The sequence below is a fragment of the Desmodus rotundus genome, chromosome 9 (assembly GCF_022682495.2).
Source record: "Desmodus rotundus isolate HL8 chromosome 9, HLdesRot8A.1, whole genome shotgun sequence".
NCBI classification, from domain to species: Eukaryota; Metazoa; Chordata; class Mammalia; order Chiroptera; family Phyllostomidae; genus Desmodus; species Desmodus rotundus.
In genome coordinates this window covers 110,011,443-110,038,763 of record NC_071395.1, presented here as the reverse complement: position 1 = coordinate 110,038,763, position 27,321 = coordinate 110,011,443, and the positions used below count along the sequence as shown (strand labels likewise).

The following is a 27,321-nucleotide window of genomic DNA, read 5'->3' as shown; positions in this document are numbered from 1 at the left end:
GAATGCAGGGGTCTCTGTGGGTGGGCAAAGTAGAGGCGAGGGTCTGGGGGCCAGTTCCACGGACAGTGGGAGGGGGTTGAGGTCTGTGCCCCGACACCCGGGCTGGGGACTTGTCCCTTTTATCCAGCCACAGAAGAAAAAGCAATCTATTTTTTAATAGCTATGGCTTTGGCTTTATCGCATGAGCAGGCACCCTCTTGTTTAAAGGCACGCAGTCCTCTTCCGCCCCACCTCGCTGGGTCTCTAGAATCCGGTGCTGAGTTCCAAGGGGGTCACTGCAAGGCAGCAGTCTTAGTCCTGGGGCTTGGAAGTGCTGCAGTGGCCAGGTAGGGGGGGGTCTCGGCTTGGCCCTTCTGCAAGTATCAGACAGCCAGGGCCAAGGCCCAGACTAGCCCCTGCAGCTACTGGGTGTAGGAGGCAGCTGAGATTGTCCCTGAGAGTAGACAGTCAGAGTCCCCCCAGGCAGGCCCCAGGCCCTGCCAGAGCTGGTCAGTGTCCTAGATCCCTGGGAAGTGTGAAGTCCCTGAAGCTGTAGAAGGAGATGTCTCCATGATCCACCAGGGCAAAGATCAGAGGAACATCCCCGCTCTGGTAGGACAACCGCTTGAGGGTGCAGAGGTCTGGAACTGGCTCGTCAAATCTGCAAGGGTAAAGGTGCGACTGAGACCTGGCCACAGCTCACCCACAGGCTCCAAGACCCCAGGCCCTCTGTGGCTCCCAGGGGAGGGAGACTAAGACAGGAGTTGGGGGTACGGAAGTGTAGCCCCCTGGGCTCTTCTGTCTGCAAACTGCGTGGCTCAGGTAAGTTCAGGAGAGACCCAGAGTCCTGGCTGGGTATGGGGCTAGGGAGAGTGAGGTTCTCACTGAGCTCAGGACTAAGTGGCACGGTAAAGACCACCCCAAAACGCCAGGGTGCAGGGCTGAGGACTGGTAAGCTTGGCTTCCCATAGCCCCAACTGGCTGTGTAGCCTCGCTTCTGTCCCATAATGTCTCTGGACCTGTCAGGGACTGGTGGGCTGGTCAGGGGTGTGGGGAAGAGGTCCACTTGGTTTACAAGAGAACCGGCAGCAGCCCGTGGGCAGTGCTCGCTGGTCTCGTACCCACTAATGCACATCCGGGCATAGGGCTTGCCAGGGTTATTCTTCCGGAACGAGGCCACGGCGTCGGCCTGGTAAACATCAAAGCTGATTTCCAAGCCCCCTGACATCTCCAGCAGCCTGAGAAAAGAGTGAGAAATTTTAGGGACTCTCCTGCTCCACCTGGTCTTTCCACACCACCCTTCCCTCCCCCAGTCCCAGGAAGCAGCCTCTGCAGGGGAACTGAGGTCCGGCTATGAGCTGCCTTTGAGGGTAAGGGGAGGCTCCACTGCCTCCTCTTAGCTCTCACTCCTCCCTCTCCCCTAGACACACATGAGTATTAGCCAGGGTAGGGCGTCCCTGGAGTGATCCCCAAGCTCATACTCAACTTGAGGAGTCAAATCCCAGCTGCCAGCTCCTGCTGGCAGCTCAGGTACTGTGGGGACGGGCACTGCCTGGAAACTCACCGGGCAGCTCCGTCAGCAAGGTGTGTCGTCTGCAGCACAGAGACACGCTGAAGGACTGTGGCTGTAAGGGCAGTAAAGGTAAGGCATGGGGGAGGGGGTCCGTCATTTATAGACCCCCCCAACATTTCTCACCTGCTTTCTAGAGTAGGCTTTAGCAGATTTTTAAAAGTACAGGTATGCCCATGTTGTTTATCTGAAGTGTAACTGGCTACCCAGCTACCTGGCGTAGTTACTTACAATCTACCACACTCCCTTAAAGAGTTGTAAGTAGCTCTGACTCCACTGATACCATTCTTGTCCCGTTACAGTGGTTTTCAACCTTTTTCACCCCATGGCACACAAACTAATTATTCAAGTCCTGTGGCACACCACAGAATATGTATTTTTTGCTGACTTGACAATAAATAGGTATAATTTCGATTCCTTCACACGGGACAGCTATTGTTGTGTTGGCTGTTGTCACTTTTTAATTTGACAGCCTAAGGGAAAAGAGGTCAGTGCCCCTGACTAAAGTCAGGTATTGAATGTTTTAAACATTCTTGTAACACACCAGTTGAAAATCACTGCTCTATTGGTTCCCTGTTCTTAACATCGCAGGGCATACAGCCAACCTTCCTCTCACTTGGCCACCATGCCACCTCGTTCCCTCTAACAGGGTTGGCGGCAGGGCCGTCCACACACATCTTGTGTGTGACGTTAAGGACGCGGTTATATTTTTCATTTCTTTTTTCCTCTGGCACTGACTTGTCATCCCTCAACCTTCCCCCACAGCTCCTTTTGCTGCTTCCCAGAACAGACTGTCTTTGAGGGTCCCACTGCTCGGGACTGCTCTCTCCTCCCTCCTCTTTCTTAAGCCCTCATCAGTCGTGGTCAATCCATGCCCCCCCCACCCCCGTTCAAAGTCTTGTGATTCCTTAGCTGCCAGTGGCCTGTGAGGGTACCTGGGGAGTCTGCCTGGCCAGGACTCAGCAGGGGGGTGACAGGCTGGTCCCACAGGTGTGGAGGGCGGTTCTGGGTCTTCCGCAGGTGCCGTCTGTGCTGCAGCTGCTTGTACTCCTGCCAGCTGGAGCAGCGCTGCACCTCGGGATCTGCGTTTACATCCTCCCGGAAGTGCTGGGCCTCTGCCTGTTGCTCCCGTTCCCGTCTGGAGAGCTTCTCCTTCCGCTGGTTCAGCTTCTGGCACCAGGACCCAGCGTCTGTCTCCCGCCCCGCAACATTGGCCGGGAGCAGCTCTGGGGCTGGGGCGAGCAGGAGGGTGTGGCGGCTATCTGAAGCCATGTTGGGGAAGGAGATCTGCTCAAAGTTCCAGCGTGGCTTAGAAGCCCCCTTGAGCCCATTCTCTACTTTGTCACTTTCCTGGCTGCAACCCACCACCTCCCTGGCCAGGCCAGGGTAGGGTTCCAGGGACCCCAGAAGCTGAAAGGGGCCTGCTGGGCCCTTTACGGGGCTTGACTCCTGGGGTTTCTCCTCTGGGCATCCGCTGTTCTGGTTGCTGGGAGGAGGGATGGAGGTTGCCAGGCTCTCAGGTGTCCCATCCACCCCCTGCAGGGGGTTCTCCAGGGCCTTGGGCTTCTTGTTAATGGACCTAAGGGACGTGGGGAGGAAACGCGGCATATCTGTTCCGATTGCTGAGGTGCACACGTCCTATGTGTGTCCTACTGCCTCCCTGAGCCTACATGGCAGCCACCCAAGCCCAGCTCTTCAACACTTCCACGCGTTCTCCGAGATCCCAAACACCAGCACTCGCAACAGCTCTGCCCCCCAGAGCTTCCTGGGTGGCGGCCCTGTGGGGAGCCTTACCAAGAGCTGGAGCCCCTCCTCTTCCTCTTGCCACTCCGATCCTCTGAGCTCTGGGCACTGCTGTCCAAGTTCAGCTGCCTCTCATAAGGGGACAGGATGGCACTGTGGGATGGGAATGAGGCAAGCAATGATCTACCTTCTCAGCCTGGCGCTCCCAGTGGAGCTTGTGAGGGACTGGCGAGCAAAGTTAGTTGGCCAGGGTCAGAGCCCCACTCAGGAGGCCAAGGCCCCGGGCTGACCTGCCCTCAGGGTACACAGGGGTGGCCGCCCGGCCTGCCCATGCATCTCTGCCCAGGCCTCTGGTCTCACCAATGGCACCTTTGAACAGAGCCTCCCCGGAACCAGGGCTGCTGCAGAGCCAGCAATGAGTGATTAATTACTGACTAGAAAACTTGGGAGATACAGAAAATAAAAATAAAACCCATGGATATCATTATAACATTTTTTTTCTTTTTAGATTATAAATTCATTTGCTTTTTTTTAGAGGGGGTAAGGGAGGGAGAGAGGGAGAGAAACATCAATGTGTGGTTGCATGCCCCCTACTGGGGACCTGGCCCGCAACCCAGGCACGTGCCCTGACTAGGAATCAGCCAGTGACCCTAGTGCCTTTTTCTTTTTTTTTTTAAAGAGGGGGCTCAAACGGTGCTAGCCACTATTCTAGACACTGGGCACCCAGCTGTGTCATCTTGGGCAGGTCGCTCGAGCCCTCGGAACGTCAGTTTATTTGTTGGTAGAACTGCAGGGTTGGAGAGTACAAGGCCTCTTAGCTCCCTTCCAGCTGTTAAATCTGACAGGAGGGAATGGGTGTGCCCTCCGCTGATGTCTGAGCCCCCTACTCTCAACAGTGGGTGGGGAGAAGGACCCGATAAGCCCCTTGGCTTCAGTCACTTCTAGGTAGGCAAGAGACTACTGTTCCTCCTGCTAAGCTGGCGAAACGAAACTGTGCTAGGGTGTGGAAATCTAAGTCATCTCAGTCACCACAGGCTAGTTTTCCAAAACACTGCCACAAACCTGGGTGACACATCTCTCCTCACAAGCGTAGCCTTCTGTGTCTCACTGTCCTCAGCGTCAGAACGCGCCTCTACAGCTAACTGCCGCCATTAGGCTCCTTTGCGGCCCGCGGCCAGGAACTTGGCCTGTCCTCACCCAGTGACTCTTCCGAGGAGAAACCTATTTTAGCCCCACCTCAGTGGCCTTGTCCGCCCACGCACCCCGCACCAGCGGGCGCTGCAGAACCAAACCCTGTGTCCCGCACCCGCTGTGGTACCTCCCACCCCCATCAGGGTTGACTTTCCTGTTCAGTTTCCAGCTATGGATCCCCAGCTGTCATTTCTAGCCCCCGCTAAAAGTTAAGTGAGGCCAAGGGAAGGGGCCGCCTGGGTGAGCTGTGGGACAGGGTTTTGGGGGCTGTCACCATATATGCAACCCCCCAGCCCGCCCAGGCAGCTGCACCCCTGCATCCGTTTTTTGTTTCTTAAAAACACCATATTGACTGTCTGTCTCCAAGCTTGTTTTTCTAACCGAAGCGATACACTGCTTTGTAACCTTTTGCTGTCAGGATGTATTACAGACGTGGGTCCTCGTCCCTATAGCCGCCTTCCCTGCCACAAGTTTTTTTATGACTGTAAGGCTGCGTTGTCCAACGTGGTAACCACTAGGTGTGAACTACTTAAGTTAAACTTAAATCCATTAAAGTTAAATAAACTGAAAATTCAGTTGTACAAGCCACGTATATGAGACAGTATAAGCGTGGAACATTTTCATCACCACAGAAAGTCCTACTGGGCAGTGCTGCTCTGGGGGGGTGAACTCATTCGCGCGACCGTGCTCTCTCTCCGTGTTGGACTCCTATGATGTTTCCACGTTCACTGATTTTGCAAGGTGGTGGTGTTTTGTGTAGGATCCCCACTCAATGCAAGTTGTCTGGGGCAGCGGTTTTGCCCACTGCTATTCCTCATCTGTGACACAGGGCCTGCGCCCAGTAAGTAGTCAACTAATGCTGCTGAATGAGTGGGAGGACGCACATCTCCCAGGTGAACTTATGCACACATCTGTGACTACTCCCTTTGGACGTATTCCAATTTCAGAAGGTAGAGCTCTGTTGCAGAGCCTTCTTGACATACTGGGACAGGACAGAGGCTGTACCAGTTTCTACTCTATGTGTGGAGGTCTCTGTGGCTCTCAACAATGCTGAATCATGCAGTGATGACCTTCAGAGGCCCCAGAGAAAAGAATATCTGACCTGGCAAAAGCGACATTAAACTCTACTCAACTGCTAATTCCTCACTTGGTCCTTCATGCCTGCACTCGACAAATCTGCTTGCACACCTACTAAGTGCCAGGCCCTGTCCCGGTACTGCATCTCCATGCTCACAGTGAGCTGCAGGCGCTCAGTCATTCTCTGTGGGGTTGAACGGGCTGAAGGTGGGGCTCAACTTGATAACCAGGGCTAGCTGAAATGATCCAGATTCCCAACGTGCCTCTCCAAAGAGCATGTCCAGTAGAGGCCCCTGGCCCATGTCCACGGAGCTGCAGCTCCAGCCACGGCCTCTAGACAAGCACAGGCCACACTCTGCTTTGGGGCTCATCACCCAGGTCCCAGGACCAGACAAACAGGAGGGCGATGGGACAGGAATTTACCTTGGTTGGAATCGTCGAACCACATAGCCCAGTCTTTTCAGGTGGCTGAAGACCTCAAAAGAAAAAAAAGAACCTAAAGGTTATACATCCACTTGTGAAAATACCAAAGCTTCTCCAGACAGAAGCCATTCCCCGTCCGCCCTCCACCCCCCACCCCCAGACTCCAAATCCTGGGACTGGTTGGACCACACTGCATTGTAAGCACTTTCCCCAAACTAAGGTCTCAGTATGAACTGCTTGCTCTCTTGCTTACCTTTCTTGGCACAAATAACATATAGCAACTTCTTGATTTAAACGCAAATCCCCAAAAAATGATAGCCAATGGGCCAGGTCAAAAACTACACCTTAAAATATTTTAATACTAAAGCTGATAAAAGGGGAACTCCTGACCACAAAGTGGACAAGAAGGTGGCAAGAGGTGGTGGACACCTCACCGCCCCCTCCACAGACAGGGCTGGGGTGGGAGTGGTCTTTGGTAAAGAGCCACATGTTCACCCTCCTGTCCCCATATCCATATCAGAGAGATGTACGCAGGAATATCTGCCATCTTGCTTGATCTCTCAGCAGCCTTCAACATAGCTGGCTACTTCCTCCTGGAAAGGCCTCTGAGTTTCTGTGACGCCACCTCTCCTGGTTTTTCTCCTGTGTTGCTAGACACTCTCAGTCTGTTGCCGGTCTCTCCCCTCCCGCTGACCTCCTCATGTTGGAGTACGCTAGGTCTCAGATGCAGCCCTCCACTCGGCCACACACCCACACAGCCCTCACTTTTGAATACCATCCATGTGCTCGTCGTGATGTCTATACTGATGTCTCTAGTCTTGTGCCTCTCCCCCACCTTGTCTTCTTCCTGGCACTCGGTTCTGTGAAGTCACCCCTTCTTTTGCTTGCTGATTTATTATCCATTGCCACCTCTAGGATGTAAGCTCCGTGAGAGCTGAGCCCTTGCCTATCATGTAGCCCCAGCACATGGCTCTGCCTAGCACCCATAGGAACGTGTAACTACTGACTCAGTGGATGGGTGGCTCCTCTCCTGAGAGAGGGTGACAGATACCTGGTACTGCAGGAAAGTCACCGTGTCCTCACTCAGCAGCAGCTGGTAGGCCTCCTGGATAGACAGCGGCAGGTCTTGGTAGAAGAGCTGGATGGAGCCCTGGAAGTGCGGCCAACAGTTCAACGTGTAAGTCCTCCTTGCCGAGGCACTGCCAATGGGGTAACTCCCTGACTCTAAGATCTGTGCCCTCCCCGTGCCGCCCTGCACTCATCACGGCAAGAATACTATCAACCCGGAAGGGGGGAGCAGCACCAACACTAATGTAGGCTGGAATCCCTGCTTCCTGCCCTGCATTCTTGTCTTTTGCTCTAGAAGCTTAGGCTCAATTGTGTATACTTTTTCTACCAAACAAACCCCACAACCCTCTTCCGGTTCCTTGGTACCAGCCCGTTCCCCACCCTCCCGAGGTCCCACTCACACACTCCAGCAAATACAAGGCCTCCTCGGGGTGCAGCCGCTGCCAACCCTGCTCTGAGAAGCCCATGGTCTGCCAGAATTTACCCTGTGTGGGATCCAAAGCAAAGTCACAAAGGAACCAGGAAGGGAGAGAAGACGGTTCCCCCTGTCCCAGGGCCCCCGCCGCTCACCGCAGGAGACTTCAACTCCACGAATCCCTCTTCTGGTCTCCACTCGGCGGCCACCAAACTGCCCCTGGTGAAGAGTGTGTTGGGGTCCTTCTCAGTCGACCGGGAAGTCTACTGGGTCAGTCCGCCCCTCCTGGGCCGGCCCTGCCCCGCCCCAGGTCCGGCCCACCCCCCTTACAAGCGCTCCACGCGCTCCTCTGCCAGCAGCTGCCAGAGCTCCACTCGGCACAGGCGCAGCCGCTCGGCCTGGGCCGCCGAGCCGTCGGGGAGGAAGTCCTTGGGCCCATGGGAGCGCTGGGGCAGCTTCTGAGACCGCGACCGGGCGGCGAGGAGTTCCCGGGCACTGGGGAAGGAGGAGACACCGGGTCAAAGCCACAAAGTGGGGGTCGCCTGGTCCAGTCTTGGGCCCCTGTCCCCTTCCCCGAGGCCACCTCATGGTCCCCGTGACTCCCCCAGGCCTGGCCGCGCCGCACCTGAGCACGCGACCGGGGGGAACCTCCACGGTCGCGAGGTCTGGTTCGGACTCCATCGGGCTACCGCCTGCGCCTGCGCGCGCACCACCCGTGCCCCGCCCACCGCCCGATCTCCGCGCGGCCCTAAAGCCGGCGGATCCAAACTCCGCTCTTCTGGTCTCCAGGTCAACTCATTGGCTGGCTCTCCGCCTTCCTAGCTGTCCTGGTTCCTAGCTTAGACTTGTGCCTCAGTTCCGGGGGCTGAAAGTTTGCAGGTTTCTGGATTCCTAGGAGCTTCCTTCTACTGTTCCTAACCCTCCTATGGGCTCCTCTCTAGTAAAACTTGAGGAACCTGGCTTCTGAAAGTGTAGTATGAATAGTCAAACGCATGTGACTTCTCTCCGCAGTCCTGGGCTGCTTTAGTCTCCGCCATCTGGGTGGACAAGGACTCAAGAAGAGGGGGTTTAGAGAAGGGAGAACGGTGGGTTCCCATATTCCAGCTTCGCAAATTGAAGGCCACCGGGAGATGTCGGGTTCGGTCTGGGGAAGTTCAGGTTTATTTCAGGGTCTTCCTTTAGGTCCCTTCCGAGGGGTCTGGAAGCCGGGTTTCGAGGACTCGGGGGTGGGAGGCGCTGTCCGACACACGGTGGTGCTGAAGCGCCAATCCCGGTCGGGCATTAGCACCTCCTCGAGGCTGGGGTCTACGCCGCCGCCACCGGGGACCGCTCCGATACCAGCCGCTAGGTGGCACCATTGCCCCGATCAGTCGGTGTTTCGGCTTTCTGGAAGCGGTCGGTAGTGCATGCGGGAGTCCCAAGAGGAGCTAGGGGTTAAAGAAGAAGGGGTGCTTCCCAAATGGGGTCCCTGGGTGTCGGTTTCCAGACTCCTTCGCACTAAGTCTTCTCTCCCACTCACTCACAAACCCTTCGGCCTAAACTCTAGAAACCCAAGTACTCCCGGCTCCGTAAGTGGGACGCAGGGGGTACGAGCTCTAGGCCCCCAACACCCTGCCCTACACCTGCGCGCATGCGCAGACCGGCCAGCTTCTCTAGTCCGCCGGGAGCGATGGGGGTGGGGCCTGGCGCGGATGGAGGCGGGGCCGCAGATGCTGACTGACAGTCCGACTGCGCGGCCGGGACGGTCCCTCCGCTCCCGATCCGGCGGGAGGGAGGGGGGAGGGGCGGGATTTCCTGCGGGAGGCGCCGAGCCGGCCTTGGAAAAGGAGGAGGAGAAAGGAGGTAAGGGGGGCAGTGGGAGCCACGGTCCACAGTGCCGAGGACCGCGCAGGGCCAACCGGACCCCCGGCGGGGCGGCTGGGAAAGGTGAGACTGCGGGGCCTGAGCTGGGGGTCAGCACCCTTGAGGGCGGGCACAAACTAACTTTTCCTGCTGGATCCGCGGGCGCCTCCGTCTCTTTGCTCCTTCCGTCCTCCTTCGCGCCCCCTTATTTCGAGCTCCCGCATCAGTCCCTCCGGCGCTTGGCCCAATTTGTTCCTCCCGCCGCTTTGTTCCCCTGGTCGGCCCGGGCTGGGTTGGGGTTGGGGGTTTGTGCGGCCCTGGGCGGGCATTCCGGGGGGCGGGGGAGCCAGCCCGACCCCAGGCACTGCCAGGGGCGCCCTCCCCCAATGTCGGCCGCAGGCTATGAGAGGGAATGCCATCTGGGCTGGGCTTGAGACGTTTTGGGAATGAGGGGTCCCCAGCCAGAGCCCCAGGCCTGCCCGGGTCTCATGCCACAGAATTCGGACAAGTTCGTGATCACTGAGGAACTGAGGTAGGCTTTTCAGCATTGAAGTTGGGGCTGTGGGCCTCAGCTTCGGGCAAAAGCAGCCCCCTTTGCCAGCGGTGCCCCAGCTCGTCTGTTCTCTGCCCAGCTGCTTGTGCATCCTGCACGAGGGGTGAGGATAGGTCAGCAACAGGTGCTGTAAAGCCTCCCTGTCCAGCAGGCAGACCTCTGCCAGGAATGAGGGGACATAAGCTCTCCACTCCGCTCTCTAAATTCATAAAGAGCCCTGCGGAGTCTGGGGGCAGCCACCTTCAACAGGGAGTGACCCCTCCTGTCTGGCTGTGCCTAAACCTCCCAGGCCCCGCCTCCTGGCCCGCCAGTTGTCCGTGGGTGTCAGCCCCTTGGGCTGTGGAGAACAGGCTGCTGCCCAGCCTGCCCCAGGTGGCGGTGCTGCCAGGTGCCTTGGGGCCTCAGTGACTCAGCCTCCCCTCCCAGAATGCCACCCCTCCCCCCTACAAATATTCCTCTCATGCTTGGTGGCTCTCTTCCCGCTTTGAGTGGCTCAGCTCCTCCCTTGACTCAGAAGCCCAGACAGGGTGGTTTGGGGGCTTCTGTCCTGGAGGCTCTGTCCTGCTCTGCTTCTCGGACCATTGCAGGCTCTGGCCTAGCTCAGCAGAGGCACTGCCCCTTTTGCAGACCCCCGATACCTGCCCACTGCTGCTGCACGAGGCCCGAGGGAATGCTGGCTGCTCTCTGGGTGGGCACTGGTGCTCCGGAGCCAGCCGGGAAGATTGGTGCGCCCAGCCCCAGCCCATCCCAGGGCTGTCAGAAGCTGCAAGCTGATATCTGTCCAGATTTCCGAGCAGCCTCCACCCCCTCAGAGATCTGCTTTCCTGCTTGTGGCGGCAGCTCACGAAGCGCCTTGTTGGAATACTTGTCAGCGCTTAACGAGAAACCTACTGCCTGAGACACCAGACGCATTCCCCCAGGACACCTGGCCCTCCCAAGGGTTAAGGCATGGCCCCCTGACGCCTTGGCTTAGAACAGTTTTTGTGCCTCTCTCCTGGACTTCTGAGCCCAGAGCCCAGCCCAGGGACCAGGATGGGTCGTGAACAGGACCTGATTCTTGCTGTCAAAAACGGAGATGTGACTGGTGTGCAGAAACTGGTAGCTAAAGTCAAGGCTGCAAAGACAAGTGAGTACTTGATGGGGTGACTGTCCAGCTGAGACCCTCTCCTGAGGTCTTGGGTCTCAGAGAGAAGACCGTGGGGTTGCTGTGATCAGGGGACCTGGGGTGGGAGGACCATCTTGTTCTGTACAAGGAGTGCCTCTGTGTGGGAGAGCCAGAGAGGAAGTTGGGTCCCCCTTGCTGTGTGTCTCGGGCAAATCACTTCAGCTTTCTGGGGCTCGGTTTCTCGCCTATAGAGTAAAAGGGTTGAAGTGCATTCATTCACATTTTTTGGGTGCCTATTATGTGTCAGCCGGGCTGCGTTTGTTCTAAAGCACTGGGTCTCGGCAGTGAATGAAGCAAACCGGAATTCCTGCCCTCATGGGGTTTTCCTCTAGCTGGTGGTTTTCAGATTGTTCCCCAGGACCATGGGGTTTCTGACAATGGGCAGGAAAGACCAAACAGACAGCTCCACCCCCCACCCCCACCTCTTCAACCAGATCATCTCTGCATTTATGTCTTGGTTGAATGGGGACGTCTGTAAGATAGCTTTAAAAAGAGAGTTCTGCTGCCTAAGACAAAGTCCAACACTATCTAATCACTTGCTAAAGCCCCTTCCCCCGTGACTTATCTCCCTGTGTACCTTGGCGGGGTGGAGCCAGAGCTAATTTTCTGGGGTCTCTAGTGTTGACAGGGTTATAGGGGCTCTGTGCATGGGTGGCCACCCCTGAGCCCCGTCTTCTGGGAGACCCCAAGAGAGGAGACCTGTGTGCTGCAGGGCGAGCTCTCCGGGCCATCCCAGGAGGACATGGACTTGTCCCCTTGAGTCCCTGGAGTAGCAGGGGCAGGAGGTGGCTGTCCTCACCACTCCGGAGCTGGGGGGCGAGGGTACTGGGGTCTAGCCCCAAGACACACCGTGGCTACTTGAAAACATCTAATTATCCCCACCCACACCTGCTAGTGTGGGTGCCAGAAGGAAGGGTTTTAAGGGCCTTAGGAACCAGAGGCTCCCACTTGCTCACCAGGGCAGGAAGCCCAGGGTACAGGGAAATGAAACTGTGGGGGTATGTCTGTGCCCTGGGGAAGTGGATTCAGGGGAGCCTGATGGGGGGAAGGTGTTAAAGAAGTCCCTGGAGACCCGGGAGTGGGAGCCTCTCACCCTTCTGCCCTCACCTCTGTGTTGTTTTTGGCGACCTGCCCAGTGTGGCCTTGGTTGAGCTGCCATTGGCCTCACCGCCCCAGGGCCTCAAAGTGAGGTCCTAAGGAGGACAAGCAGGTAGGGTCTGGTGGCTGGTGGTGGGAACCTCACACCTGGGCTCCCAGGCTCCAGGAGGGTTCCCTGTGCTCACAGGATAATATCTGTGGGCGAAGCAGCCCCTTCCCCAAGCCCCCAAAGGGCGTTGCACAGAGTGGGCACGGGCACAGAGTGACGGTCCCTGGGACTCCTCATGAGGCCCTCGCACTGTGCCTCCTTTCCCAGTCATCTGAGAAGCTGGACAAGCCAGTAACAAAAAGGACATCACAAGGTGACATTTGCAGACCCTATAGTTGATGAACCATTGTGACCCCCCTTAATTCCCTATCGCTACATCCACTTTGCAGATAAGGAAGCTGACACTCAGAGAGCCCAAGGTCACACGGCCATTGTGTGGCAGCTCAGAGGCGAGCCTGTGCCCTCCTGCCTGCGCTCCCACACTTGGCTGCTCATCGGAATTCCCTAGGATTGTTCAGAAAGGGCAGGCTCCCTGGGCTTCTCCCCCCAGAATTAAAATCTGCACAGAGAGCCTGGGACTCCACAGGTTCGACAGTTCTGCAGGTGGTTCAAAAGCAGTTCTTAAAAGGCAGGCTGGGAGCTCCTGCTCCCTGCCACAGGGGCCAAGGAAACTGCCAGAAGGGAGGTGTAAGGGCCCACTCCCCTTTTTTTCTGGGGGCTACTTTCTAGCGAGCCAAAGAGAGGTACTCCCTCAGTTCCCCCATTCAATATCTGGTCACTGGGGGCCCGTGCTCCCTGCCCACCCAGGTCCTCTTCAGGGGGCAGGTGGCTGGGAGGAAAGGGGTGCAGCCCTAGCCTTGACCCTGGCCCTCCTCCTTCCTTCCCCCACTCCCTTTTCTGAGCTGTCTCCTTCTCTGGCCAAAGGAAGTGGAGTGGGCTGGGGGTGGCCCACTGAGCTCACATCCTGAGCCTAAATGAGGAGAGACCCTTCCACCTCCAGGGCCAGGCCGGGAAAGGAGGTTGTGCTGCAGGGGAAGTGCCTGGAGCCAGGCCAGGGCCGGGACCCTCCACCCTCCCACCAAGGTCCCAGTCCAGTCACCGAGCCTCTCCCCCACCGCCTTTCCGGCTATTGTTCTGGGAAGAACAGAGCCACCCAGCCTGGCCCGACCCCTGTTCCTGTCTCTCCTGTCACATTGTCTTGCCACTCCCCGGAGAGGCTGCACCTCACTGCCAAGCTGCTGCCCCATCCCAGGCTGTCCAGGCTGGCAGCAGGTGGAGGAACTTTCTGTGTCTCTTCCTGCTGACCTCGTCATCTCCACTGAGGCTCAGACAGGGACCACAGCCAGTAAGAACTTGAACCAGGCACTTCCTGCTTCCAGAGTCCCTGTTCTTTCCACTGCCCTGAACAGTTCTGTGTGACGAGGACTTTTCAAGGGGGTTAGAGGAAGACTGGGAGGCTTGAGTTTCTTCCCAGTGGCCCCCAACCCCCTTACCTCTTAGTCACTCCCTGGTTCTGTGTTTACATTTTCAGCAGGGGAATAATTCAGCTCAGCCCTAAAAGTAGCTGTCCCCACCCTCCCCATCCCATGCTCATCATTTCGGGGTTGGTCCCTCCCTGTTGGAACGAGGCCCTGTCTTGCTGGGGTATTCAGGGGCCCACCAGGGCCTGGGGGCAGGCCTGAACCAGCATGCTTGGCACCCCGCCTGCCCGGGTTGAGCCAGGCCTCCTCCTTCCCTGCAAGGGTGGGTTCCAGCAGGAGGCAGGGGCCACCTGTGACAGGCATCCCCCGCCCCCGCAACACTTATGGAGGGCCACCCCTTTCCGTGCCCTGGCTCACACATGGAACACACCTGCCTGAATTTGGTCTGGGGGTGGTGGTGGTGAGAGCCTCTGGCTCCTCTTGCCGCACCCCCCACTACCCGCCCTGGCAGAGAGTGTCCTGCCTGGGGCCTGTGGATGCAGAGCCAAAGGCCTGTGGGGGGACTGTACCAGCTTTTGCTGGAGGACAGCATCTTGGTAATATGGAGCGCTAAGTGGTGACAGCTTCTACTTTTGCATGCTGACAAAGGTACTTAAGCGTTGTGAGCAGGTTCTGTGACCTTCACGTTGTATAGATGAAGACACTGAGCCTGAGCGATTAAGTGACTTGTCCAAGATCACGCAGCTAGTACGTGGGGCAAAATGCAGGTCTGCCTGCCTCCACCTTCTCCACCGTGCTCCATCCAGGGATGCTGTAGGGCTGGGCGCTGTGGCCCTCGAGGCAACCCTGGCATCTGCCTCTGGTCTCCCTCTCCTTTCTCTCCCAGCCCCCTCAGCCCAGCGGTACAATGAGACTCGTTCCTTGGCCCGTTCAGGCAGGAATGCTAACCATGCGCTCGTGGGCCTGTCTATTGAGGGCATGGCATGCCAGTCCCCCCTCCCCGCCCCCTTGGCTCTATAAACACGCTGGGCTGGGGGCCCAGGGAAGCTAGGCCACTGCTGCAGCAGCTCCCTGTGCTCAGCACCCTCAAGCCCATGGGCCAGGGCGGGGAGCCATCTGGACAGGACACTATAGGGCCATGGGGCAGGTGCTTTCCTGCACACCAGGAGGTCAGTGGGATTTGGGAGGTGGGTGGGGCAGGAGCACGGGGTTAGGGGCAGCCAAGGGCGGGTCACGCTGGGGTGCGCTGATGGCTCCTGCTCTGACCCCCAGAGCTCCTGGGCTCCACGAAGAGGCTCAACGTCAACTACCAGGATGCGGATGGGTGAGTGTGAGCCCCGTCCCTCCTGAGAGTTGTGGGGTGGGGGAGGGGAAAAGACCTGGGGCCTAGAGCCCCTTCCCCTCTCAGACTTGGCCCTTGGAGCGTGTTTGCTGAGAGCTCTGGGCCCTGCCTGTATAGGACAGGAAGGAGGGGTCCTGCCCCTGAGGGAGGGGAGGAGCCCTGTTGCCTCTCTGAGGGGCCTCTTTGGGTCAGATTCCTGCTGGGCCCCCTTTTCTCCCTGGAGGATAGGAGCCCTCGGGCTCCTGCTCCCACGGCCCCCTCCCCTGGGCCGGCTGCGGGGGGAGGCCAGACAAACAGGCCTCTCAGCCCAGACACTGAGCCCTTTCATGCTGGAGCCCGGCTGCTCTACGCTCCCACGGCAGGGCTGGCGGCCGGGGGGGTGGGGGGCACAGTGGGCAAGTAACCCAGCCCTGCCAGCCCCCAGGATGGGTCTGGTGTGGAAGACAAGGATTTGGGGGTAGGGAGCTGCACATGGACACCCCCACCGTGTGTCCTCTCCACACCAGATTCTCTGCTCTTCACCATGCTGCCTTGGGGGGCAGCCTGGAGCTCATAGCCTTGCTGCTGGAGGCTCAGGCCACCGTGGACATCAAGGACAGCAATGGTGAGACCCCAGTGCACCCCCTGCCCAGACCCTGTGGTTGGCAATACTGGTAGATGGTGGCACCACTTCTCTGGGCTTGCAGGTGCTTTGCCTCTTTAACCCTCATAGCCCCTGGGGTAGCGGGTGGTACTGACATCCCAGGTTCCAGATGAGGGGGTTGAGGTTACATCGTTGTCATGAGGTCACCAGATCATCCACGGTGGGCAAGGTGGGACTCTGGCTTCAGCCTCGTGTAGCCGGACCTCTCCCTGACCCAACCCACGTGAAGCCAGCCTCGCTTCCATTGGGTGGCTCCAGACCCCGTCAGTGCCCTCCCTGGACCCCACCCTGCTCCAGGAGCCCCCTCAGGACCCCCTCCCCTTCTGCAGGCATGCGCCCACTGCACTACGCAGCCTGGCAGGGCCGTCTGGAGCCTGTGAAGCTGCTGCTGCGGGCCTCCGCGGCCGTCAACGTCGCCTCTCTGGACGGGCAGATCCCACTGCACCTGGCCGCCCAGTATGGCCACTATGAAGTGGTACGTGAGCCTGCCTCCCTGCAGAGGCGCGGGGGTGGGGGCAGGGGCCCAGGCTGGCACGGAGGGGCTGGCCAGGCCAGACGCCTCACTCGGCTCCCTGCTCACCCCCAGTCAGAAATGCTCCTCCAGCATCAGTCCAACCCTTGCCTGGTCAACAAGGCCAAGAAGACGCCCCTGGACCTGGCCTGCGAGTTTGGGCGGCTCAAGGTGAGGCCTGTATCCCCTGGGGCTGGGGCTGGGTTCTGGGCATCTGTGGCGTCTCAAGAGAAGGCTTCACCTGGGTGCTGGTTGCTGCAGGTGGCCCAGCTACTGCTGAATAGCCACTTATGTGTGGCCCTGCTGGAGGGAGAGGCCAAGGACCCGTGTGACCCCAACTACACCACGCCCTTGCACTTGGCTGCCAAGAATGGCCACAGAGAGGTCATCAGGTACCCAAGCGCTGCCCCCACCTTCATTTCCTCATCCCCTTCCTGTGGGACCGGGAGTGTCCCCTCCGTGCCCTACCCTGCTGCCCTCTTCACCCTTGCTCTAGATCACTCTCCCCTGCCCCCAGCAATTGGCTTCCTCTCCTGCACCGCCCGCCACACACACACCCTTGGGACTCCCCTTGCCTCCACAGGCAGCTCCTGAGAGCCGGAATTGAGATCAACCGCCAGACCAAGACGGGCACGGCGCTGCACGAGGCCGCGCTGTACGGCAAGACTGAGGTGGTGCGGCTGCTCCTGGAGGTGGGTGTGGGCGCCTGGCCATCCCCCCGGGTGCACCCAGACCCCACTGGAGCCGGGCCCAAGACCCACTGCGAAGGGCTGTCCCCTACCAACATGGCATTTTGCATGTGTAGTGGCCGAGTGCCCGGAGAGCAGATGGACCTGGTTCAAGCCCCAGTTCTGCCTCTTACTAGCTGACGGACCTTGAGCTCGTCCTTGACCCTGTCTCTGAGCTTCCATTTTCTCAACTGTGAAATTTGAAAATAGTACCTGTCTCCTGAGTAGTCGTGAGGATTGGGGAAAATGACAAGCAAAGTGCTTAGTACACATTCCCTCTGCACTGTGTCCCCAGGGCGGGGTGGACGTGAACATTCGGAACACGTACAACCAGACGGCACTGGACATTGTGAATCAGTTCACCACCTCCCAGGCCAGCCGGGAAATCAAGCAGCTGCTGCGGGGTGAGTGTGTGCAGGAGAAGACCCATCCCAGAGGTCCCCCTCTGGGGAAGCGGGGCAGGAGTGGACGTCACAGGAGCAGGGTGTCTTGGGCCAGGGCTCGTCAGGGGGAGTGCTTGGGGATGAGGAGGCAGGGACCTGGGGGAGGGCCACGGAGGGGACATATGGGGTAGGAAGACATCCTAAGGACTCTCAGATGACACCTGTCCTTCACCTTCTCTTAGAGGCCTCAGGGATCCTGAAGGTTCGCGCACTCAAGGATTTCTGGAACCTCCACGATCCCACTGCCCTCAATGTCCGGGCAGGGGACGTCATTACGGTGAGGACCCAGTGCAGACGCTCCTTTGCGAACACAAGTGATTACCGTCACTCACTTAGGTACCTACTGTGGGTGAGGCTTTGTACCAAGGTCTCTAGATGCACTATGTCATTGATTTCTTTCCGCTCCAGGTAAGGGAGCTATCACCTTTCCCTTTTAAGAGATGACAAAATTGAGGCTTAGAGAGATTAGTATCACTTCCCAAGGCCACATAGCCAACAAGCAGTGGAGCTGGGATTTGAACCTGGGCCGACTCCAGGACTGTTTGTATGTTCTGGAGGCACATGGAGGATTGGGCTGGATGCTGGCGGCAGGGGCAGAACTGTGGGTGATTTGGACATCAGAGACCACTTTCTTGGGGGTAGGTGAAGAGCTGGACCACAGCTGCAAGGCTGGCCGCCTGCCCTTGCTTGGTACAGGAAGTAACCATTGTCTCCCATTCCCCCCATCTGCCACAGGTGCTTGAGCAGCATCCTGATGGCCGCTGGAAGGGGCATATCCACGAGAGCCAGAGGGGCACAGACCGTGTGGGCTACTTTCCTCCTGGCATTGTTGAAGTGGTCAGCAAGCGGGTGGGCACCCTTACATCCCGCCTCCCCTCTGTGCCCACCCCCCTGCGTCCAAACTTCTCCCGGACTCCGCAGCCCCCTGCTGACGACCCCCTGCACCCCCTCACCTATGGCCAGCTCCCACGAGTGGGCCTGAGCCCAGACAGCCCAGGTACGTCCTCCTGGAGGGCAGCCCTGGGTGCCAGGGTGGACATCTGGCTTTGGCAGGCTGCCTGCCAGTCAGCTGTTGGCAAGGCCAACTGGGGCTCTGACCTCTTTGCTTCTGCCCCCTGCAGCAGGTGACAGGAATAGCGTGGGCAGTGAGGGCAGCGTGGGCAGCATCCGCAGTGCCGGCAGCGGGCAGAGTTCCGAGGGCACCAACGGCCATAGCACTGGACTCCTTATTGAGAACGCCCAGGTAGGAGGGAGGGAGTGTTGCCACAGGGGAGGCCCACCCGCCTGCTGCCCCCTCTCCGAACACTGAGTCGGCTCCTTCTCTGTCTGCAGCCACTTACGTCTGCCGAAGAGGACCAGGTGCTGCCAGCACTGCACCCCCCATCCCTGGCAGGTGGGCAGGGTACCTGGGATCTGGCTGGGCTAGCAGAGGTGCAGGTAGGGAGGCCGAGGGCTTGGCACCCCTTCATCCTGCCACCTCTGATTCCATTCCTCTCCCTCCTTGAAGACAACTTGAGCCACCGCCCTCTGGCCAACTGTCGCTCTGGGGAGCAGCTCTTCACCCAGGATGTGAGGCCAGAGCAGCTGCTAGAGGGGAAGGTGCGACCTCCTCTGGGGAGTGGGCTGCAAGCCCAGGGTGGGGTCAGCTGGGCTTCAGGGTGGACTAAAGTCCCTGCTCAGGCCAGGTCCCCAAGGGCCATCTGGGGCAGATGGCTGGGCCCTGGCCTTGGCCCCTCCTTAGAGTGGGCTTCGGTAACTTGGCCCTGTCCCACCCCACCCCAGGATGCGCAGGCCATCTACAACTGGCTGAGTGAGTTCCAGCTGGAGGGCTATACCACCCACTTTCTGCAAGCCGGCTACGATGTGCCCACCATCAGCCGCATGACACCCGAGGTAGGCGCCCTCGGGAAGGGCAAGGAGGGTCCCGCGGGCAGAGGAGGGGCTGACGGCACTGTTGTGGGTGGCAGGACCTGACGGCCATCGGGGTGACGAAGCCTGGGCACAGGAAGAAGATTGCCTCGGAGATCGCCCAGCTCAGCATTGCCGAGTGGCTGCCCAGCTACATCCCGGTAAGTGGGCAGCCGGCTCAGGCTCCCCCCTCAGCTGGGGCTTTTGGGTGCCTTCCTGGCCTGGGAGCCAGCTCTGACCAACAGTGGTGCTCTTCCAGGCGGACCTGCTGGAGTGGCTGTGTGCATTGGGGCTGCCGCAGTACCACAAGCAGCTGGTGAGCAGCGGCTATGACTCCATGGGGCTGGTGGCCGACCTCACCTGGGAGGAGCTGCAGGAGATTGGCGTCAATAAGCTTGGTGAGCACTGAGTGCACTGGGGCCTCCGGCCGGGTGCCCGTGTGCCTCCAAGGGTCTCCAAAACGTGTTCAGTGTCCAGGCCCAGAACAGAGAATGCGGTTTGAGAGAGACTAGGGTGACTAGCTAACCCTGCCCCTGTATCCACCCCTCAGGACATCAGAAGAAGCTCATGCTGGGTGTGAAGCGTCTAGCCGAACTCCGGCGGGGCCTGCTGCAGGGGGAGGCCCCAGGCGAGGGCAACCGCCGACTGGCCAGGGGCCCGGAGCTGATGGCCATCGAAGGGCTGGAGAATGGGGACGGACCTGCTGTGGCTGGCCCACGCCTCCTCACCTTTCAGGGCAGCGAGCTGAGCCCAGAGCTACAGGCAGCCATGGCAGGGGGGGGCCCTGAGCCTCTCCCCCTGCCCCCTGCCCGCTCCCCCAGCCAGGAGAGCATTGGGGCACGCTCACGAGGGTCTGGTCACTCACAGGAACAGCCTGCCCCCCAGCCCAGTGGCGGAGATGCCAGTACCCCACAGGAAAGGAACCTTCCAGAAGGCACAGAGCGGCCTCCTAAGCTTTGTTCCCCACTTCCTGGCCAAGGGCCTCCCCCTTATGTTTTTATGTACCCCCAGGGCTCACCCTCCAGCCCAGCCCCAGGGCCACCCCCAGGTGCACCCCGGGCCTTCTCATACTTGGCTGGCCCGCCTGCTGCTCCTCCGGACCCGCCTAGGCCCAAGCGCCGGTCCCACAGCCTGAGCCGCCCTGGCCCGACTGAGGGGGAAATAGAGGGCGAGGCCGAAGGGCCGGTGGGCAGTGCCTTGAGCAGTTATGCCACCCTCACTCGGCGACCAGGACGCAGTGCCCTAGCCCGGGCCAGCCCCAGCCAGACGCCAGCTCGAGGGGCTCCCCGCAGCCAGTCCTTTGCTCTCCGGGCCAGGCGCAAAGGCCCTCCACCACCTCCTCCAAAGCGCCTCAGCTCTGTCTCTGGCCCCACCCCGGACCCACCTCCACTGGATGGAGGCCCAGGACCCAAAGAGGGGGCCACAGGGCCCCGAAGGCGAACACTGAGTGAACCAGCTGGGCCATCGGAGCCCCCTGGCCCACCTGCCCCAGCTGGCCCTGCATCAGACACAGAGGAAGAGGAGGATCCAGGACCTGAGGGGACACCCCCGTCTCGGGGAAGCTCAGGGGAAGGGCTCCCGTTCGCGGAGGAGGGCAACCTGACTATCAAACAGCGGCCGAAGCCTGCTGGCCCTGCACCCCGGGAGACACCCGTGCCCGCTGCCCTCGAGTTCAACCTCACAGAGTCAGACACTGTAAAGCGGAGGCCCAGGTGCCGGGAGAGAGAGCCACTGCAGACAGCGCTGCTGGCCTTCGGAGTGGCCAGTGCCATGCCCAGCCCCTCTGTCCCCTTGCCTTCCCATTCCCAGCCCCCCAGTGAGTCCCCTGTGGCTTCCCCCAGCCCTCCTCAGCCTGACCCTAATGGCCTTCCAACACAAGGAGCTCCGGCCCCTCTTTTTCCCAGCCCCCCAACCCAGCCTCCCATAGCCCCCTGCCCTGGGCCAGCTCTGGAAAACTCAGCAGTCAATCGGCGGCACGAGGAGCCGGAGCCCCCAGCGCCCCCTGCTGCCTTCATCAAGATGCCCGGAGCAGGTATGAGGCAGGGCCTGCGGGGACCAGGCACTGTTTGCAGGGCTTGTGTCCTACCCAGTGGAGTCACAAGCCAACCTTTTTGTCTTTGCAGGAACAGCTCCCAAGCCTGTGTCTGTGGCCTGCACCCAGCTGGCATTTTCTGGCCCTAAGCTGGCTCCCCGACTTGGCCCCCGCCCTGTGCCTCCTCCAAGGCCGGAGAGCACAGGGTCTGCGGGCTCGGGCCAGGCCCAGCAGAGACTGGAGCAGACCAGCTCGTCCCTGGCAGCTGCGCTGCGGGCAGCGGAGAGGAGCATTGGCGCTGAGGAGCGAGAGGGGTGAGGGGTGCTGGGTGCAGGGCTGGGAGGGGAAGAAGGTGGTGGCATAGGAACAGCCCCTCCCGTGTCCTCTTTCTGGGGGTCCTGGGGAAGAAGAGGGAGGCATCACAGGTAGATCCTCAGGCTGGGGGTCCCCTGTTGGAACAGGAGGAGCCTAGGTTTTGCAGTCACCTACATCTGACCTGCAGGGAATATAGTGGCTGCCACTTAGAGGAACGTGGTTTGGGCAAGTCACTTCCCCCGCGGAGCCCCAGTGCGCTCATGTGTAAGGCAGGGACGGTACCTCCCATCGACTCTAGAGGCTGTGAGAACTAAGATTCTCAGGAAGCACTTGGCACCCACCAGGCACGCAGTAACAGCACCGTTGCCCAGGGCCAGCAGGGTGGTCTGATTTTTGGCTGATCTGACCCTGTCCTCCCCCCTGCAATCCTCCCAGCACCTCTACCAAGCACATTCTGGATGACATCAGCACCATGTTTGACGCCCTGGCTGACCAGCTGGATGCCATGCTGGACTGAGCCGGACCGTCTGCAGCCTTCGGCAGCGCCCACTGGGACCTCCAGCATCCACTGCCTTTTCCCCAACATGGAAGAACCTCCTGCCACCCTATTAGGGCCCCTCCTGCTGCTCTAAGCCAGTGGCTGTCAGCACTGCAGTTCTAAGGGGGCCCAAGGGGACTCGTCAGAACTTGGCATCTCAGTGAAAACCCCTCCAGTGTGTAACCTGAGCAAGGAGCCCTACCCCTTGGACAGGGACCCTGGTGAGAGCTTCCTGCCCAGGGAGAAACAGGTGGTGCAGAGCGTCTAGGGTGCTGTCTCTGCCTCCCTTAAGTATCTCAAGTTCCTGTGCCAAGGTCCCGTTGCCACCTGCTGTGCTGTTCTTGGGCTGAGGCTAGAGGAGGCAATGTGTCTGGCTGGGCCCCCACAGGTGTACATAGGACATGTAAATAAGCCACTGGGGCCTGCTCAGTGGAGGTGGCAGTGCCCAGGCCAGACGCTGGTCCCTCCCCTGCCTGCCCTCAGTGAGGCAGGGCTAGTGGGGGCAGGGGCAGTGGGATTAACAGACCCCAAAAGTCCAAACTTTTTCAAATGTAAATGTTATTTTTTAAGCAGAGAGAAATGCATATATTTTAAATGAAATTTATTCTATCTATAACTGCCTGAGAAGACGCAGTGGGGGAGGGGCTTCGGGCCACAGGAAGCGTGCCCACCACCCACCTCAGGGCTGGAAAGCCTGGTTTGGTTGGCCAGGCCAGGGTTCTGTAACCATTAACTTCTTGCCCCAACTAACACCAATGAAGTGTCATTCCATGTGACCAGCCTGTGTGTTTGGATCTGTGCCCCAGACCCTAAGCTAGACCCCTGGGCTCCCATCAAGGTGGGAGGAGGAAGGCTTAGGCCCTCTCTCCTCCCCTTAGTGGCTGCCTCATGGACCAGCCACAGATTTTTGTTAAGCAATTTATAAGTTTTAATACAAACCAGACTACATTCATTCCTAAAAGGCTCATTTCCAGTAAAAAATATACACCAGTAAAAACATTCTCACAGGAGTTACGGGGGGAGCTGAAAGGAGCCCTGGGCCATATCCCCAGGACTGACTCTTGTGGCCAGCTCGAAGGCAGGCACAGGAAGGGATTCCAAGGCGAGGATCCCCTGGAAAGGGAGGGAGGGGAGGTCCTTGGCCACTTCCAGTCCCCAGGAAGACAGGCTAAGGAGGCGCAGAGAGGACGCAACATCACCCCAGCTGGTGATGTTGAGGCCCTGGCCCCACGGTTCACAGCCTTGTCCAGCGATCCCAGAGCAGAGGTCACTGGGTTAGGTGGCCCTGAAGAGGGACAGCCTGAAGGTGGAGGGGCTGAGAGCCCGCTGCTAAGCACATGAGGCTGTACATTCGAGGTGCCCCTGGGGAGCCCAGGACTGCCTGAGAAGGCCGTGCTCACTGGCTCCTCCACAGTAGCCCTGGGGGGCAGGCCGACAGCTGAGTTTCGCACTGGACCTGGGCCTCCAGTGCCATGGGGCACAAGAGCAAATCCTGAAACGTTCGTTCATGATACCAACTCTCCAGACTCAGAAATAGGTCTGGCATTAGCCCCTGGGTCCAGGGCCACTGTGGCCACCAGGCTCAATGGCTCAGAAGGGAGAGTTCATGCCCAGCTTGGTTTCAAACTGCAGCTTCTGTCGCTTCTGGTAGCGGACCCGGACCCTGGTAGGGCAGGAGATGGAAGTCCAGGTCAGCCCAGATGCCCTTGTCAGGGGTCGGGACAGGACACGGCGTGGCAGAGAAGGGGTGCAAGAAGACAAGGGAATGGTGTCCAGGCAGTGGCACCTTAGAGAACATGCCGGGGCCTAGAGGGAGTGCCCTGCTGGTGGCTCACCGAATCTCATGCAGCTTCACAATCTCGTTGGTGACCACCACGAGGACCAGGGACAGGCAGCCCAGGAGCCACGTCAGCAGAGGAACGTCCTCCAGGCCAAAGTGGACGCGGCCCTCCCTGTGCGTCCACAGCTGCAGGTCAACTGCCGTCTGGACCACCTGCCCTAGCAGCCTGCGGGGGAGGGGGGGGCAGCCCTACGTCAGCCTGGGTCTTCTTGCTCCCTTCCCAGCTTTGTTCTGTAGCTCAAGAAAGGCACCCTTCAACCTCTGGTTCAAAGCCCCCTCCAATCACAGCCCTGCCATAGCCTAGCTCCCCTCCTTCCCCCCCACAGCTCAGCCACTCACACCACAGGCACCGTCAGGGACCACCAGAGGTTTGTCAGGGGGCTCTTTCTCCACAGCGGCTTGGTGCGATGCACGTGGGTGATGGAAATGAAGACTGCAGAAAACGGGGCCAGCGGGGGTGGTCAGACTTGCCATGGCCCAAGGCCTGGTCCCCGGGGCAGCCCCACCAGCCACCACCGGCCCCTCCCAGGAGCCCCTCACCGGTGTGCAGGACGATCAGGGCGGCAGCGAGCTTCTGAGCTGACAGCAGGCCGTTGGCAAAGTCATCGAACCAGGCGGGGGCCATGTCGGCGTGGCTGCCAAAGCAAGGCGTGGGCTCAGCCCCATCTGGGCCCCAGGGAAGTGGAACGGGGGTGAGGAGAGGGGGTAGCAGGCGGGACCCACCTCGGTAGCATGATGGAGGAGCAGTTGGTGAGGTTGCGGGCCCGGGAGCTGTCACAGAAGCTCTGTAGTGTGAAGCCAAAGCAGATGAGGCAGGAGCTGATGGTGAGGCTGAACTTGAGCAAGAAGCAGAGCAGAAAGTAGTGCTGGGTCTGTGGGAGGACGGAGGCCATTACTCCAGAGGCTCCACGGCCCCTGGGGCACTTGGACCCAATGAGCCCTTCAGTAAATGGGGAGGCCGGGGCAGGGGGATAGGGTTGCCCACTCGGGGAGGCCCTTCCCCAGCTCTGTACCCAACCTCCCCTTTGGGTGGGGACACGGACGGAAGCCCCATCCTGATCGCTCCCTTCCCCAGGGACCAGCCCCTTCCACGCTCACGTTCCTTGGGCAAGGCCCAGGCTCACCGGCTCTACTTCGCTTACCTTCTTAGGAATGGACTGAAGGTTTTTCCCCGTTGCCATAGACATGATGGAGCTATGGGGGGGCTTCCCCAGCAGAGAGATGCTGAAAAGCAAAGGCCAGCTGAAGGGCAGCCACTGTGACCCTCTGTCTCTCAATTCCCATGTAGGACTCTTGGGATTTGGGAGTAAAAGCAGGGTTGGTGGGCAAGAGGGCTAAGACAAGGGGGCATCTCCCCAGAACTCCCTGAATCTGGGCTCCTGGGGGCGCTCGGTAACGCCCCAGCCCTGCCTGCCTGGGCGCAGGGGGCAGCCAGCTTCTCACCTGAGCAGAGGGTAGCAGAAGCAGGACAGCCACAGGATGTCGGTGGTACTGAGCAGTGGTGGCAGCTGGACTAGGCAAGAGAGGAACTGGCCCAGCAGGGCCCAGAAAGCACGATTAGATTCCGACAAAGAGGATGCTGGGAGCCTCAAGGCTGCTCGCCCTGTGCCCAGGCAGACACTCACGTCCCAGCCCAGAGGAGCTGGGGCTGGCAGGCACACTGTTCTGCTCGTGGGGCCATCTCCAAGAGCCCGGCAGTTTCGGAGAGGCTCTGGAGGCTCCTGGGCTGGGCTGCACCCTCCCAGCTTCCCAGCTGGCCTTGGACTCTCAACTGGCCCTTGAGCAAAGAAGCAGGCAGGGAGGGCACGATGTCTGCTGGCTCACCTGGATGACCACGAGAGACAACTGGCACTGCAGCAGGAAGAGGAAGCACTTGCGAATGCCGTAGGTGGCATGCCGAGCCTAGGGACCGGGAGGGACAGATTGTGGCCTCTCTCAGACCCCAGAGCTGACGAACCTCAGCCAAGAGCCCGGTGCCCTGACGCCCCTGCAAACCTAACCACCTGGGAGACCTTCGCCTGGAGGCAAGCTGGCCCTTGGCACCCCAGGTGGGTCCTGTGTCACAACACCCCCACCCCAAGCAGGCCCTGTACCCCCCAGGGCCCCCTCCCACCACCAGCCCAAGCCCCTACCTGCTCGATGAGGCGGATGATGCTGATGGTCTCCTCTTGGCGGAAGGTCAGGGAGCAAGGGAGGCTGTTGAGGCGGCCTGAGAGCTGCAGGGGAGAAAGGCCGTCCGAGGCCTGGGCCATGCTGGTGCTGGTAGCGTAGCCAAAGGTCTCCCAGGAGCAGCGAGATGGGTACAGGGGGTCCAGGGCAATGCTGCACAGCGCAGGGGGACGTGTTCCCATCAGCTGCCCTTCGCAAAGACCCCGTCTCCTACAGGACTGGACAAGCACCTACTCCCTCTTCTCCCCACCATGCCCAGGTCCTTTAGTCCCCTCAACCAGGGCAAGAGCAGCCATACATATGCCCCAGCCCAATGTAAGCCCAGGTCTGGGGTCCCCCTGACCTGATGTCGCTCTGCAGGAACAGGCAGCTGTTCCGCAGGTTGGCAGAGCTGCCCAGGCAGCAGGTCACCTCCCCGTACTCTTGCATGATCTTGATCATCTCGCACATGGCTGGGGGGCAAAGTCGGGGTGCCTCGTCAGGTGGCCAGGCCCACGTGAGGCGCTGGGCAGGGACCCACAGGATGGGAGAGCAGGAGGCAACGGGAAGTGGGCTCCCCTTTGCGACCACACTACCCAATCGCACAGCACTTCAGACTCCCTAGAAGGGGCACACCCACGGCTGCAGCCCACCGGACTCCCCAGCTCCTTCCAGCCCAGGTTCCTCTGCTCCCTGAACAGGAAGCCAACACCCCCTCAGGAGCCCAGGGGACGCCCGAGGCACGGTGGCCCAGCGCTCACTCTCGGGGGTGCAGTCGGTGAAGAGGGGCACCAGCAGGGGCACGTTGTCGATGTGCTGCAGGTGGGGCCGCACCTGGTGGATGCCCCGGGGCAGCTTGGCCTGCAGGAAGCAGAGACACTGGTGGCCCTGGGGTCCAGGAGAAGGGTCCCACACCCTCCCTTCTCTGCCCAGACTGGCCACATGCCCCCTCCAGGGGTGCAGGGCACAGGCACGCTGCCCTACCCGGTTGCAGTCCTCCAGGAAGCTGGGGAGGTCACTGTCCGTGGGCTGGAAGCTAATGAGGTCTGAGTGCCCCTCCTCCTCCAACAGGAGCCCTTCTGCGTCATCTCGGGACACTGTAGGGATGAAAGCCCATCCCTTACCTGGGGGACAACCTTCTGGGGGCCTCTCCTTGCCCACAGATGGCACGGGACTTCCTGCCTATGGGTCTCCTCCCCTCCCCTGTTGGTCGCCATTACTGCGGAGAGGTTGGAGACACTTTCCACGGGAATGTGCGTGTGCAGAGGGTTCCAGGGGG

General features: G+C 59.8%; 3 protein-coding genes across 18 annotated transcripts in view; 1 reads left to right on the top strand and 2 right to left on the bottom strand.

Annotated features, from left to right (window-relative positions):
* Positions 1–135: 135 nt before the first annotated feature.
* On the bottom strand, positions 136–8,437 carry TSEN54 (tRNA splicing endonuclease subunit 54). 2 transcript variants are annotated; one of them, XM_053911937.2, is made up of 11 exons: positions 8,050–8,437; positions 7,797–7,961; positions 7,622–7,685; positions 7,453–7,536; positions 7,035–7,133; positions 5,984–6,036; positions 3,344–3,445; positions 2,485–3,128; positions 1,544–1,604; positions 1,101–1,217; positions 136–640 (listed from the first exon to the last, which is right to left on the bottom strand). In XM_053911937.2, the coding sequence occupies exons 1-11, from the start codon at positions 8,145–8,147 to the stop codon at positions 490–492; spliced, it is 1,638 nt and encodes a 545-aa protein (XP_053767912.1). In that variant the 5' UTR covers positions 8,148–8,437; the 3' UTR covers positions 136–489. The 2 variants fall into 2 exon arrangements, with proteins under 2 accessions (XP_053767912.1, XP_024409445.2); XM_024553677.4 differs by having other exon boundaries at positions 8,092–8,427.
* An 806-nt stretch (positions 8,438–9,243) lies between these two features.
* Positions 9,244–22,830, top strand: CASKIN2 (CASK interacting protein 2). Of its 6 annotated transcripts, none has more exons than XM_045190105.3 (21): positions 9,256–9,392; positions 10,489–10,987; positions 14,867–14,918; positions 15,443–15,540; positions 15,909–16,054; positions 16,166–16,261; positions 16,352–16,482; positions 16,674–16,782; positions 17,114–17,222; positions 17,444–17,538; positions 17,997–18,098; positions 18,183–18,258; positions 18,383–18,504; positions 18,594–18,654; positions 18,769–18,860; positions 19,044–19,154; positions 19,229–19,330; positions 19,429–19,567; positions 19,720–21,201; positions 21,293–21,515; positions 21,952–22,830. In XM_045190105.3, the coding sequence occupies exons 2-21, from the start codon at positions 10,894–10,896 to the stop codon at positions 22,031–22,033; spliced, it is 3,522 nt and encodes a 1,173-aa protein (XP_045046040.1). In that variant the 5' UTR covers positions 9,256–9,392; positions 10,489–10,893; the 3' UTR covers positions 22,034–22,830. The 6 variants fall into 6 exon arrangements, with proteins under 6 accessions (XP_024409438.1, XP_024409443.1, XP_045046040.1 ...); XM_045190102.3 differs by adding an exon at positions 9,708–9,840 and having other exon boundaries at positions 9,270–9,392; positions 17,997–18,258; XM_045190103.2 differs by adding an exon at positions 9,708–9,840 and having other exon boundaries at positions 9,290–9,308; positions 17,997–18,258.
* A 128-nt stretch (positions 22,831–22,958) lies between these two features.
* Positions 22,959–27,321, bottom strand: part of TMEM94 (transmembrane protein 94) — a 30,308-nt gene continuing 25,945 nt past the window's right edge. For all 10 annotated transcript variants that reach the window (XM_024553660.3, XM_053910411.2, XM_053910412.2 and 7 more), the window contains 12 exons: positions 27,027–27,139; positions 26,804–26,903; positions 26,407–26,515; positions 26,027–26,216; positions 25,719–25,796; positions 25,338–25,423; positions 25,037–25,118; positions 24,618–24,766; positions 24,435–24,529; positions 24,234–24,327; positions 23,890–24,060; positions 22,959–23,717 (listed from right to left, as the gene is read on the bottom strand). In XM_024553660.3, the coding sequence (XP_024409428.2) occupies positions 23,645–23,717; positions 23,890–24,060; positions 24,234–24,327; positions 24,435–24,529; positions 24,618–24,766; positions 25,037–25,118; positions 25,338–25,423; positions 25,719–25,796; positions 26,027–26,216; positions 26,407–26,515; positions 26,804–26,903; positions 27,027–27,139 (1,340 nt within the window). In that variant the 3' untranslated portion in view covers positions 22,959–23,644. The remainder of the gene's footprint in view (positions 23,718–23,889; positions 24,061–24,233; positions 24,328–24,434; positions 24,530–24,617; positions 24,767–25,036; positions 25,119–25,337; positions 25,424–25,718; positions 25,797–26,026; positions 26,217–26,406; positions 26,516–26,803; positions 26,904–27,026; positions 27,140–27,321) is intronic.

Excerpts from the sequence above, each read along its gene's own strand:
- CASKIN2 (XM_024553670.3), top strand. The coding sequence starts at position 10,894 with ATGGGTCGTGAACAGGACCTGATTCTTGCTGTCAAAAACGGAGATGTG. Across the intron at positions 17,223-17,443 it reads AATCAAGCAGCTGCTGCGGG|AGGCCTCAGGGATCCTGAAG; the intron begins GTGAGTGTGTGC and ends ACCTTCTCTTAG. Across the intron at positions 17,539-17,996 it reads GGGCAGGGGACGTCATTACG|GTGCTTGAGCAGCATCCTGA; the intron begins GTGAGGACCCAG and ends CATCTGCCACAG.
- TSEN54 (XM_053911937.2), bottom strand. The coding sequence starts at position 8,147 with ATGGAGTCCGAACCAGACCTCGCGACCGTGGAGGTTCCCCCCGGTCGC. Across the intron at positions 7,537-7,621 it reads TGGAGTTGAAGTCTCCTGCG|GGTAAATTCTGGCAGACCAT; the intron begins GTGAGCGGCGGG and ends GATCCCACACAG. Across the intron at positions 6,037-7,034 it reads TGACTTTCCTGCAGTACCAG|GTCTTCAGCCACCTGAAAAG; the intron begins GTATCTGTCACC and ends TTTTCTTTTGAG.